Source organism: Rhincodon typus, chromosome 9 (genome assembly GCF_021869965.1).
Source record: "Rhincodon typus isolate 14 chromosome 9, sRhiTyp1.1, whole genome shotgun sequence".
In the NCBI taxonomy this organism is placed as follows: Eukaryota; Metazoa; Chordata; class Chondrichthyes; order Orectolobiformes; family Rhincodontidae; genus Rhincodon; species Rhincodon typus.
Window position 1 is genome coordinate 19,515,233 of NC_063340.1, and position 14,449 is coordinate 19,529,681.

A 14,449-nucleotide genomic window follows, 5' to 3' on the forward strand; every position below is an offset into this window, starting at 1 on the left:
CCATTTCTGATGAAGGGTCTAGGCCCGAAACGTCAGCCTTCCTGCTCCTATGATGCTGCTTGGCCTGCTGTGTTCATCTAGCTCTACACCTTGTTATCTCAGATTCTCCAGCATCTGTAGTTCCTACTATCTCTGATTAGAAAGTTATTTGTGTAGATAACTCCTCTTCAGTTTACTGCTGGTTATGAAGAGATCCACCATTATTTTAATAAAAAGCCTTTTAAGATAAATTGACCCAAATTACCTGTACAAAGGATGGCTATTTAGCTCATCAATGCTGTTTGAAAGAGATCCCCATTTAGCTTCATTCCACGGTGTTTTTTAAAAATGCTTTTAATTTTTTTTTCTTCGACTTATTTTCTCAGATACTGTCTTTTGGTTGAGACTTCTAAAATCCCATTCCATTACTATTTCTACTAGTGTTTTCGTAATGTCCTTTGGTCAATAATATTTCTCCCAAGTGCCTTTCCTCCTCCCTCTTTAGTAAACTTGTTTCTCGTCTGTCTTTTCGTTGCCTCCATATTTGTCTATTTAAAAGTTCTGGATAAGTTCTCCATTTTCCATCCTCTGTAAAGTTTCAGTTCACTCAGATCTCTGCTGTCTGTCTCCTAACTCACACCAACTCCTGTTCACCAATTACTACTGTGGCTGCTGACATACACTCACACCCAAAGCAGCAGAGTCTTAAATTTAAAACTCACATCTTTACGTTCGGAGTGAGAGAGATCTGAACATTCTGTACGTAGCCGTCATCGCGGCTGGGGCCAAATTGGGAAGGCCTGAATGTAGACTGTAGTCCATTGGGGATGATCCGGTTTCGTAGGCAGGTACTGAGAAAGGCAATGTGGCTGTAGTACCTAGTCTTTATATTCAGTATTCATAATTTGGATTAATTCCCCCACTACCATAACCCTCAAGTACACTGCTTTGATCCAAACCTGGTCTCTTCTGCAATGCATTTTTCATTTTCAATAGCTTGTTTTTGGCTAGGATTTATTATAAAGGATCTGAATACTGAATATTTGGAATATAATTATCTGGTGGGACAGAGTCAACATTCATTTATGAAGGAGAAATTATGTTTGACAAACCTGATAGGTGATTCATTTTTGAGGATGTTACAAGCAAAGTCAATAAGGAGGAGCCAGTGGACATGGTGTATTTGGATTTTCTGAAGACTTTTGATAGAATGTCACAAAACAGGTTAATAAATAAAATTTAAAGCACTTTGGAATGGGATAATACAATAGCATGGACTAAGAATTGACTAATAGGCAGAAAACACAGAGTAGGAATAAATGAGTTATTCTCAGATTGGCAGGCTGTCACCAGTGTGGCCTCATCTATAATTTGGATGCGGGGACCAACTGAGAAGATTTAATAGGTTGATATCTCAAATTGGGGATTTGTTTTATGTAGAAAGGTTGCACAGGCTTGATTTGTATGTGCTGAAGTTTAGAAGAATAAGGAGCGTTTTGAATCTGAGGCATCTTGACAGAATAGATGTAGAGAGGATGCGAGACAACAAGGTGCAGAGCTGGATGAACACAGCAGGCTAAGCAGCATCATAGGAGCAGAAAGGCTGACGTTTCAGGCCTAGACCCTTCATCAGAAATGCATTTAGAGAGGATGTTTACTCTTATGGGGAAAATCTACAACTAGAGGCCAGTGGTTAAAAACATTGGTCACTCATTTAAAACAGATGTAGTGAATTTTGTTTCTGTCAGATGATTATGCATCTTTGGAATTTTCTTCCTGAAGAGTGGTGAAGCGATATCCTTGAATATTTTTAAGGTACAGATTTGTGTTAAGCAAGGTGATGAAAGATCATCAGGTGCATGCATGAATGCAGATTTGAGGTTAAAATCCGATTAGCTGTGACCTTATTAAATGCAGAACATGCTAGAGGAACATTATAAAAATGGGTTATGATTGTTCCTATGGCCTAAGCTCTGGAAATCACTCCTTAAACCTCAATGTCTCTATCTCCTCCTTTATGATGCTGTATAAAAACTTACCTCTTTAATCAAGCCACTTTGGTCTACAATGTCCTTATGTGGCTTGGTTTGGTCTGAGTACATTCTAGTGTCCGAGAACCTTTTACTACATTAAAAATGTGTTAAATAAACATGAATTATGGTTGATGTTGCTGCCTTGGATTTGCTGATGTTTAAGGTCAACTGCAAAAGCTGCTCAAGGCTAAAGAATTATCTAACGTATCAGGAAATGATGACAGTTATCAGTTTGGGTTTAGTTAGTATTCCTCATATCAAAGTCAGGAGCTGGCTTCAATCAAGAGCCTTGCACTTTTTGAATTGTACCTCTATTCTTCCAAATATTTCCAATGCAAAAAGCAATATTCATGGATAAGTGTGGTTAAGGGTCATAACATGAAACCCTTTAGATGCTACCTAGCCCATTCAATTTTTACCTCAGTAATGAAGAAGTGTGAACTAAGCAAAGTTGACCACAGAAACAAATGCTCTGAGCTCACTTCTGGGCACATTGTACAGCAATCTGAACTCAACTGACACAGAAGACTAACCATCACGGTCCCAGTTTTCACTTTCACAATCTTGTGAAAGGAATAATGACTTACAAGAAATTTATCCCTCAAGGAATGTAAAAGATTCCACAGTAATATTCTTGAGGAGAGATGGGAAGTTCTCTCCAGTGTCTGACAAATATTTATCCCTCAAAGCATAGCAACATAGAAGATAGGAGCAGGAGACGGCCATTTGGCCCTTAAAGCCTGTTCCGTCATTCATCACGATCATGGCTGATTGTCCAACTCAATAGCCTAATCCCGCTTTCTCACCATAACCTTTGATTCCATTTGCCCCAAGTGCTATATCTAGCTGCCTCTTGAATACATTCAATGTTTTGGCATCAACTACTTCCTGTGGTAATGAGTTCCACAGGCTCACCACTCTTTGGGTGAAGAATTGTCTCCTCATCTCTGTCCTAAATAGTCTACCCTGAATCCTCAGACTGTGACCCCTGGTTCTGGACATACCCACCATCGGGAACATTCTCCCTGCATCTCCCCTGTCTAGTCCTGTTAGAATTTTATAAGTCTCTATAAGAGCCCCCTTCATTCTTCTAAACTCCAGTGAAAAGAATCTTAACCTAGTCAATCTCTCCTCATACGTCAGTCTTGCCATCCCCGGAATCAGCCTGGTAAACCTTTACTGTACTCCCTTGAGAGCGAGAGCATCCTTCCTCAGAAAAGGAGACCAAAACTGCACACAATATTCTAAGTGTGGCCTCACCAAGGCCCTATATAACTGCAACAACACATCCCTGCTCCTGTACTCAAAACCTCTTGCAATAAAGGCCAACATACCATTTGCCTTCCTTACCACCTGCTGCACCTGCATGCTTACCTTCAGCGACTGGTGCACAAGGACATTCAGGTCCCGCTACACATCCCCCTCTCCCAATTTACAGCCATTCAGGCAGTAATCTGCCTTCTTGTTTTTGCTTCCAAAGTGAATAACTTCACATTTATCCAAATTTTACTGCATCCGCCACTGATTCGCCCACTCACCCAACCTGTCGAGATCATGCTGAAGGATTTCTGCATCCTTGTCACAGTTCACCCTTGCACCGAACTTGGTATCATCTGCAAACTTTGAGATGTTACATGTTGTTCCTTCTTCCAAATCATTAATATATATTGTGAATAGCTAGGGTCCCAGAACTGATCCCTGTGGCATTCCACCAGTTACTGCCAGCCAATTTGAAAAGGACCTATTAATTCCTACTCTTTATTTCCTCTCTGCCAACCAGTTTACTATCCATCACAATACACTTTCCCCAATCCCATGCACTCTAATTTTGCACAATAATCTCTTATGTGGGACTTTGTCAAACGCTTTCTGAAAGTCCAAATATACCATATCAACTGGCTCCCCCTTGCCAACTCTACTAGTTACATCTTCATAGAATTCCAATAGATTTGTCAAGCATGATTTCCTCTTCGTAAATTCATGCTGACTCTGTATGATCCTGCCACTGCTTTCTAAATGCTCCACTATAATGTCCTTGATAGTGGATTTGAGAATTTTCCCCAGAACCAATGTTAGGCTTACTGGTCTATAATTCCCTGTTTTCTCTCTATCTCCCTTTTTGCATTCTGGAGTAACATTAACTGCCTTCCAACCTGCAGGGACTGTTCCAGAGTCTATAGAATCCTGGAAGATGCCCACCAATGCATCCACTATTTTAGAGCCACTTCCTTTAAGTACTCGGAGATGTACATTATCAGGCCCTGGAGATTTATCCGCCTTCAATCCCATCAATTTCCCCAGACTATTTCTCTACTAATACTGACCTCCCTCAATTCTTCCTTCTCACTAAATCTTGCATTCTCCAACATTTCTGGTATCTGATTTGTGTCCTCTTTTCTGAAGACAGAACCAAAGCAAGTATTCAGTTGCTCAGCCGTTTCTTTGTCCCCCAATATACATTCCCCCGTTTCCGTCTGTAGGGGACCTACATTTGTCTTCACCAATCTCTTTTTCTTCACGTACCTATAGAAACTATTAGTATCAGTCTTTATGTTCCCTGCAAGCTTACTTTTATACTGTATTTTCCCCTTCTTAATCAATCCTTTGGTCCTTCTTTGCTGAATTCTAAACTGCACCCCTAATCTTGCTTCTTCCTTGGATCAGATACTATATCTAATTTCCTTTGTAAGCCATGAATTAGTCCTCTTACCTATTTTGCTTTTGTGCCAGACAGGAATAAACACTTGCTGCAGTTGCAGTTTCCCCATGCATTCCTTGAATGTTTGCCATTGCCTATCCACTGTCATTTCTAAGTGACTCACCCCAATCTATCAAGGCCAACTCAGTTAAGATTCAGCACTCTAATCTCCGAATCAACTACCTCACTCTCCAGCTTGATTAAAAATTCTATCATGTTATGGTCGGTCATCCCCAAGGGGTCTCGCACAGCTAGATTGGCAATGATTCCCTTCTCATTACACAGTACCCAGTTTAAGATGGCGTGCTCTCTAGTTGCTTCCTCCACATATTGATCAAGAAAACCAACTCAGAAACACTCCAGGAATTCCTGCTCTATGACATTGTGGCTAATTTGATTTGCCCGATCTATGTGCAGATTAAAATCACCCATGATCACCAATATTCCCTTATCACGTGCATCTCTAATTTCCTGTTTAATGCCATTCCCAACATCACCACTGCAGTTTGGGGGTCTATATATGACGCCCACTAATGATTTTTGCTTCTTGCTATTTCTCAACTCTACCCATACAGACTCCACATTGTCAGAGCTAATATCCTTTCTCACTACTGTGTTAATTTCCACTTTAACCAGCAATGCCACTCCACCACCTTTTCTGCTTTGCCTGTCCTTCCTAAATCCTGAATACCTGGGACATTCAGTTCCCATCCCTGGTCACCCTGCAGTCATGCCTTCGTAATCCCAATTATATCGCACCCGTTTACATCTATCTGCACAATTAGTTCATCCACTTTACTGCAAAAGCTCTGCACATTACAGTACAAAGCCTTTAAGCTTGTCTTTTTAACATTGTTTGTCTCGCTCTTATTTTTCTCAATAGCCCTGTTTGAATTTTGACGCTGGTTTCTCTGCATATCACTTTTCTTATTCCCCTTTCTACCTTCTGTTTTTGTCCTTGCTCCTTCTCTGACTCCTTACATAGATTCCCATCCCGCTGGCATATTAGTTTAAACCCTCCCCAACTGCTCTAGCAAACACTCCCGCTAGGACATCAGTCCTAGTCCTGCCCAGGTGTAACCGGTCCAACGTGTACAGCTCCCATCTCCCCACATCCGGTCCCAATGCCCCAAGAATCTGAAACCCTCCCCCGACACCAGCTTTTCAGCCACCCATTCATCCAATATATTTCTACTCTGACTAGCACATGGCACGGGGAGTAATCCTGAGCTCACTACCTTTGAGGTTCGATTTCATAACTTTCTTCCTAGCTCCCTGTATTCATCACAAAATCAGATTATATCGTCAGTGCTGTTTGTGACACTACTACAATGGACAAATATTGGCTGCCACTTTCTCTACACTTCAACAGTAACTACACTATAAAAATATTTTATTGTAGTTTAACTGTTTTGTGGATTTAAAAGGTGCTTTGTATTCAAGTTATATTTGTTTATCAATCCAACAGATTATCAGATTTTAGAAATGTCTCATATGCTTTGAAAAATCACTGAAGTTCAATAACTGTATTACTTGACTCAGACAAAAGTGAAAGTGCAACATCTTGTCCTGGGTAACTTAACAGGACTCTGTTTAACTTCACAAAATGCTCTTAGTACCTGTCAAATATACAGCATTGTTGTAATTACTTGTACCTATTCATTTAGCAGAGACTAGAGAATCCAGCATTGTTATCTTTAGACTAGAGAGGGTTAAGGAGATTTAAAGGTATTCAAAATTATGGGCAGTTTTGAGAAGGTAAATAAGGAGAAATTGATTCTAGTGGATAGCTAGAGGGGACAAATTTTAGATAACAAACAAAAGAGCCAAAGGGGAGTTGAGGATACTTATGTTTTTTAAATGCAAACAGTTATGATCTGGAAATGCAGTGCCTTAAAGAGTGGTGGAACCAAAATCAAAGATAATTTTCAAGTGTGTTGGATAAATATTCAAAAGAAAAACGTTGGCAGAACCATAGGGAAAGAACAAGGATAAGGATTGGAAATATCATTGAAAGTGTCATCACAGGCATGATGGGATAAATAGCCTCTGCTGTGCTATAAGATTTTAAGATTGAATTTATGAGAGTTTTAAGTAATGCCAATATTCATTTGGCCAATGTCAAATTGCTCAAAGAGATAGTGAGGTAATTAATAACAGTCTCACACAATCACAGGAGTGTTAGGGCACAGAAGGGCAACATTTGGCCCATTGTGCCTACATTTCACTCTTCAAATGAGCAACATTAGCCCTTGCCAAACTCCACAGGGCATTATCCCCATAGGGCAGCAGGATATCAACAGAAGATCTTCCCTAGCCTGATTTATGCCCTGTAGATTGATCTTTTCTTGTTGGTTGTTATACCACCTTTCACAAGGAAATATCCATACATACTGACCTGATAGTTCACTGAAGAAGGATGGATGTGGACATTTCCATCATTCTTTGTGATGAAGTGCAGCTCTTCTGGTTTTGGTAGCACTTTTAGTGTACCAGACATCGTCTTCGCATACTTACTCTGAGGAGTGGTCACCTAAATACAACAAAAATGAAGCTTTCAGGTTGATCTGTATTGTAGATGCATATCACAATCTTTCTCCAATGTTCAGTCTCCCCTAACAAAGACACAGGATTCTGATGGAGAACAGTTTCATAGAATCCCTACAGTGTGGAAACAGGCCATTTGGCCCATCAAGTCCACACCAACCATCTGAAGAGCATCCCACCCAGACCCACCCTTTCCCTGTAACCCTTCATTTCCCATGGCCAATCCACCTAACCTACACATCTTTGGGCTGTGGGAGGAAACCGGAGCACCCGGAGAATACCCACACAGATGTGGGGAGAATGTGGAAACTCCACACAGCCGATCACCCAAGGGTGGAACTGAACCTGGGTCCCTGGCACTGTGAGGCAGCAGTGCTAACCACTGAGCCACCATGGTACCCCATGCTGATTTGTTTATTAATTGTATCAACTGTAACAAATTTATTCTAAGGCTGTAATAAAGACACCTGAAAATCATTACTGTCTCCACATTCAGATATGATGTGGAGGTGTGGGTGTTAGACTGGGGTGGGCAAAGTCAGAAATCACACAACACCAGGTAATAGTCCAACAAGTTCAGTTGTTTTCAATGTGTTTTCAAATAAACCTGTTGGATTATAACCTGGTGTCCTGTGACCTCCGACTTTGTCCACATTTAGCAGTAATTTTTGGTTCCAGATATTCAAACTGAGAGATCATCAAAGTAATCTTTTGACCAAAAAAACTGGTTTGAAAATTCACATCTTCATTCCACCTATTTAGACTAAATGACACATTAACAATTATTAGTTCCCATTGAACTAGCCTGATATTATGTTTTATCTTTGGTAACCATTGACAAGGTTTTGAGTTTGCACTCTTTAAAGAAAACCTTAATTGGAACATCGTAAACCAACTTCAAAAAAGTTTTTTTAATAATCTCGTTCTTTTTTCCCCATTTGCTTTGCTTGCAAAATGTTTGAATTGCTGACAACTTCTGCTGGGATCCAACAAATTAATTCAATGCTTGAAACTGCAATGTTGCACATATTCCTTTGTGTATTTTAATGATGGTCATTAGTGTTTGGCAGAAGAATAATAGCATCCATCTATACATTATTTGTTATTTACACCTGCTCCATTTGGTTGGTTTGTTAAACGGTAGGATACACATATTTTACACAGAAGGTCACAGCAAAGTTATTCATTGAGAACAAAAAAAACTTTCTGCAAATAGCCTTAAAAATCATGCTGTCCTCATCTCACTTATTTATCTATGCAAATGCTATCATTCATTGGTGACCTGACACAGACCTTTGGAAACCCATCTATAACAAAAATCAATCCGCTAGGTCACTAAACACTTAAACTCTCTTTAAAAATGCAGAAGTCTTAAAAAGCAGGGATTTTAGCCTGATTAATTTGCCATTTGTCTGCAAGATTGCACAAGGTGGAAACATAACAACACTGAAATCTTAAATATCTCACATTGCCCCCTCATGTCAATTGACATGCCTTCTGCTTTAAGTTCTCATCAGGAAAGCAAAGTTTTATACTGGCTAAGTTTTAAATAGTCTTTTTTCATCAAGGTAATAATGAGAGTATGCCACTCCCTGGTTGTTCTGCCGAGTAATAAGTCAATGTAGCCTGATTGTCATGGGAATAGGGGACCCTAGAAGGTGCTATTAGAATTCATATGCCACCTGATACCAGACAACTAAAGGGGCAAGGGTGGGAGGGAGACAGAGAGGGACACAGAGCGCGCACGTAAGAGAGACAGCATGCACGACAGACAGAGCAAAAAAGTGAGATAGAGAACGACAGAGAGTGCGCGCAAGAATGAGAGAGAGAAAGCGCGCATGAGAGGGAGTGCGAGAGGGACAGAGATGTTGGGGTAGGGAAAAGAGAGAGATAGACAGGGAGGAGAGGTTGCATTTTGGGAGGGAAAACTAAGGCGAATGTAGGAGACAGCGAGTGCAGGTGGGGGATTGAGCAGATTGGGGAAGAGAGTGCTGGAAAGGGGAACATGTGAGAGAACGTGGGGTTAGGGGGAGTGCCGGGGTAGGGGATTGAACATGGGGTGGGTCAGGGTGGAGGGAGAACAGCTTAAGAGAGGGTGAGCATGGGGAAGGGTGTAGCAAGCATGGGGGATGGGGGTAGCAAGGGAGAGGAGATATGATGACACTATGTTGTGTTGAAATGAAGTAAGCTCACATGAAACTAACACAAGTACAGATCAGTTGAACCAAATATTCTTTTAGACAGTATATATAAACATTGGACTATGGGATGGATGTCTGCATTTGCAATTTGTTACATGGGAATTTCTTCCTTCCCATTATGAAGTACTGCAGACAACAGGACAGACCCCTTTCCTTCAGGAAGTGACAAAAATAAAACCTGTCATTGTCAGTGGATATTGCACACCTCCTAGAGATCAACTATAGAACAGCAGAGGTTTGGAAGTCACACAAACTTCTCATCAAACTTGAAAAGAAAAGATAAAGTTTTCATGAAGGCTGACAGACAGAATAAGCAACTGGCTGTAAATTACAAGAGAAAAGGAAAGGATTGACAAGTTGCCATTTAAGATTACCAGTTTACAATGAAGTGAAAGAGAAAAAAAATTGACAGAAACATAAAATGACTGTGTTCTGGTCAGTTCCTGTACAACCGATGGTTTGATTGTACGTTCAGAGCCCTAAACTCTTCCGAGTTTTGTATCTGCTGCAAGTTGAAACACCCCATGAGAAGGCTACATGCTCCATTCATCTAACTGGTTGATCTGTACCTCAACTACATTTTACCCAATTGTAGTTTATATCTCTTGACATCTTTACCCAACAACAACTGTCAAAATCCTATATATGACACGAAGTAAAGCATAAAGTTCTTCAAACTATCCCAAATCGAGGCTGATTGGTCTCTAACCTCTCCTTGGATTAGCAATTTATACTTAATACTGTTACCTATAAAAATCTAACAATCTTAGTTTTGAAAATTTCAACTGATCTAACCTTAACAGCCGAATGAGAAAGACAGTTTCAGATTTCCTGTACCCTTATTCAAAATGTCCTTCGCACGTGAACCCTGAACAGCCTGGCTCTAATTTTAAGGTTATGCCTCCTTACTCTTGATTTTTCCATCAGTAGGTAATAGCGTCTCCATATATACCCTATCAAATCTTTTATCATTTTAAACATCTCATTCTCCTAAATTCAAAATGATACAAGACAGGTTTAAACTGTCCTCATAATTTAACTGTTTTAACCCTTGTATCATTCTGGTGAAACTTCACTACATCTTTCCCTAGGTGCAAAATCCACAATTTAATGCAGTTTTCTGGATGGGGTTTAATCAATAATCTGTACAACTGTAGCGGAATGTCCTTTGTTTTCTTATTCTTGAAATAACAGCCAACATTAATCATTTTTCATTGCTTTTCACTGTTTACTCTTAATAATTTAATAATAATATCTTAATAATGTTTACTTGAACTCCCAAGTCTCTTTGCTCCTCTAGAGTCCCTAGATCTTACCATTTACAAAATACTCTAATATTCTAAGGAACACCACTCTCAAGTCTCTGATTTCTCTCCACAGATGCTGCCAGACCTCCTGAGCTATTCCAGCAATTTCTGTTTTTGACTGTCAAGTTGAGTTTTGATTGTTGTTAGCTTCCATTCTTCATATTATTGAAATAAAATTAGTAAAGACTACGAAGTTATCAAAAATTTTTGTACATGTGAAATCCCACTCGATATTCATTAGCTCCTGGCAGAAAAGATTTCTCTGCTTGGAGCTATCCTGTGGAATTAGAAATCAGAGGGTACAGCAGCTTTTCTCAGCACAAATTAAAAAAAAGAAAAATTTCCAAGAAGTGGGTAGTTGACGCGTTAGCATCCTTTTAAACAGAAGACACCCAGATGCCATAAGTGAAGAAAGCTGAGCTCCTTTTCAACAATACCTAATTAGGCCAGAGTCAAAATGCAAGTGAAATCCAAAGAGTTCTGAACTGACCTGGACAACGTTCGGGTAGAGGGCAGCACACAATATCGCTGAAATTAACTTCATGTTTTCTGCATTGGAGTTTGCCTGAAATAAAAGAACAAAATCACAGAACAGAGCTAGATGTAGCCAGATAACTAAAAACAACCACGAGCTTAAAAAAATTGCATTTACTTTAATAATTAAAATCCAATTTATAGGCTATAATTAGTCATCCCTTGGACTAAAAACAGTAGAAACCTTTCATTTCTTTCCTCTCATCCCTTTGTTAACAATGTGACAATTTTTGTTTCAAGTTGGTTTCTCAGATAACACTCCTCAGTACCTGGTCCATGTGATTTTTAGTGGGTGAGCTTGCTCAGTATGGGTTTGATTGACATGTATTTCCAGCAGAACTCAGCTGAAGTGATAGGTAGGATTAAGCTAATCTTTTCCCACCCAATTACTGTTTCTTATTTCGGGCCCCTTATTACAGTCCTGATGGACTAAAATGTAGAGTGCACCTGTGAACTTCCTCTGCAGTGCTGCAAAACCAGTTTGTCACCTACTAATTCATTAGGAGAGCGGGAAGGGAGGGCAATAGGAGCTGAACTTATTTATTTAAAACCATCCATGAGATGTGGGTGTTGCTGGCGGTCCAGCATTTATTACCCATCCCTAGTTTCCTTTGAGAAGGTGGTGGACTCCCTTCTTGAACCACTGCAGTCCATGTGCTGTCGGTAGACCACAATGCTATTTAGGGAGGGAATTGCAGGGTTTTTGACCCAGTGACCTTGAAGAAACAGTGATGAATTTTCAAGACAGGATGTGGGTGACTTGCAGAGTCACTTGCAGGTGCTAGTTTTCCCATTTATCTGCTGCCCTGGTCCTTCTAGATGGAAGTGATTGTGGATTTAGATGATGCTGTTTAGGAAGCTTTGGTGAATTAGGAACCATAGTTGCAGGACAGAATAATATAAAAACAAAAAGGGTGAAGAAATTTGAGGTAAGTTTTAAAATTGTCAATGTCTTAAATCTTCTATTAGCATCAAAGGTGTCTAATAAAAGTAAACAGTTCACAAGTGCAAAGATCAATATTTTCTTCAAACCATTTCAATGTTTTTGAAGTGAAGCCGGACACCTAATGGAGCAAGGGAACAGATGACGTAAACATTAATTAAGGGTCAATTGGGTGTGAATTTATTGTACAAATATAAGGAGCTTGTGAAGGGCTCTTGTGATGCAATGATAGTGTCCCTACCCGAGTCAAAAGGCCCAAGCTCAAATCCTACCTTTTCCAGAGGTGTGCAATTACATCTTTGAACAGGTTGATTAGAAAGTATCTGGAGAGCTAGTGAGCAATGGGGGTGGGAGTTTTATGGCGTGTGGATTTGGACTCTGTCATACAGTAGAAGAGAAGTGTTCTTGAGCAATCAATGTTTTTGTCTCATGTCCAATGAAGGATATTTCAACTTACCCTTGAAGGATTTCAACCTGGATGTTGGTTTCCTATGCTTGTAATAGTAAAACCTTGTAAAGCTCAATACTTTGTTCTTTGTAAAGAATTCTTAAAACAAAACGGGTAAATAGACTGATTGTGGAATTTTCAATAATCTACAAATTCTGCACCCTGATTATCTGCCAGGGCAAAACCTTAGGAGAAACACTGCCAGAGTCATAGCCTCAGTATTTTCCATTACTTTTTATTTATACTGGATGAGCCTTTACTCATGTTCAGAATACTGTTATATCATATGCATGACTTGAAAACTTAGCAGTTCTTGAGTCTTTGCCAAAAATTATTTTCAGTGGAGACAGTGTCACGGGAGTAATGCCACTAGATAAGTGATCCTGAACCTCAGTTAAATGGTCCAGGGACAAGAATTCAAATCCCACCATAGCAGATGGTGAAATCTAAATCCAATAAAAATCCGGAATTGGAAAAATAGCTAGTCTAAATGACAACTGTCTGGATTATCATAAACCCCCCCATCCTCCGGTTCATTAGTCTCCTTTATAGAGGGAACCTGGTCTGGCCAACGTGTGACTCCAGACCCACAATAATATGGTTGACTCTTAACTGTTCTCTGAGCAATTTGGGATAAGTAATAAATGCTGGCTTAGCCAGTAACACCCAGATCCCATGAATGCATAATAAAAAAAACAAATCCATTGGTTGAAAGAGGGCAGATCCCTTTGTTGTCGCCTTTAATCTGTAGTAGATACATTTTAAATAGTAGCGGGTGAGAAAAATGCAGAGCTCTTACTCCTTTTCTCTCCTTTTCCCTTTCATTGATTCCTACTTTCCATGCGCTATTCTCAGATGACCAGATGTGAATGACCTGCTCCAAAAGCTTCTGTTGTATTCAAATGGCCAATTAGAATGTATTCAGGAGTATTCTCAAGCAATAATGCCTCTTCCAGCACAGATAGATGTTTCTGTAGCCACGAGCGAGACTCCAGCATAGTGTATTGCCTCCCTGGTGCAGGGTCAAGGACGTCTCTGAGCAGGTACAGGATATTCTGAAAGGGGAGTGTGACCAGCCAGTGGTCATGGTCCACATAGGTACAAGGCAGAAAGTGAGATGAGGTCCTTTAAATGGAATTTAGGGAATTAGCTAGGAAGTTGAAATCTCCAGGATTTCAATCTCAGGATTACTGCCTGTGCCATATGCTATTGAGGCCAGAAATAGGAAGATAATACGTATGGCTAAAGAGCTGGTGTAGGAGGGAGGGCTTCAGATATCTGGTCCATTGGGATCTCTTGCAGGGCAGCTGGGACCTATACACGATGGACAGGCACCAATATCCTTGCAGGAAGGTTTGCTAGTCTGGCAGAGGTGTGGGAACCACAGCAGTAGGTCAGAATATGGAGTGATTAAGGAGAAGGTCTACCTTACGTCAAGTAATTCTAATCAGAAGAAGAACAGGCAGGGCCAGATTAATGAATACAGCAGGACTGGTGGTCTGAAGTGTATTCACTTTAATGCAAGGAATATAACAGGTAAAGCTGATGAGCTCAGAGACTGCATTAGTACATGGAACTACAGTAGGGTAGCCATTACTGAATCAGAGATAGCAGGAACTGCAGATGCTGGAGAATCCGAGACAACAAGGTGCAGGGCTGGATGAACACAGCAGGCCAAGCAGCATCATAGGAGCAGAGAGGCTGACGTTTCAGGCCTAGACCCTTCATCAGAAAAGGGGGAGGGGAAGGGGGTTTTGAA

The 14,449-nt window shown here is 40.3% G+C and overlaps 1 protein-coding gene across 1 annotated transcript in view; it reads right to left on the minus strand.

Moving 5' to 3' along the window:
- Positions 1-14,449, minus strand: part of dhx57 (DEAH (Asp-Glu-Ala-Asp/His) box polypeptide 57) — a 101,438-nt gene that overhangs the window by 9,183 nt on the left and 77,806 nt on the right. The window contains exons 8-9 of the mRNA XM_048600933.1: positions 11,256-11,380; positions 7,109-7,243 (exon numbers count right to left, since the gene is read on the minus strand). Of these exons, the coding sequence (XP_048456890.1) occupies positions 7,109-7,243; positions 11,256-11,380 (260 nt within the window). The remainder of the gene's footprint in view (positions 1-7,108; positions 7,244-11,255; positions 11,381-14,449) is intronic.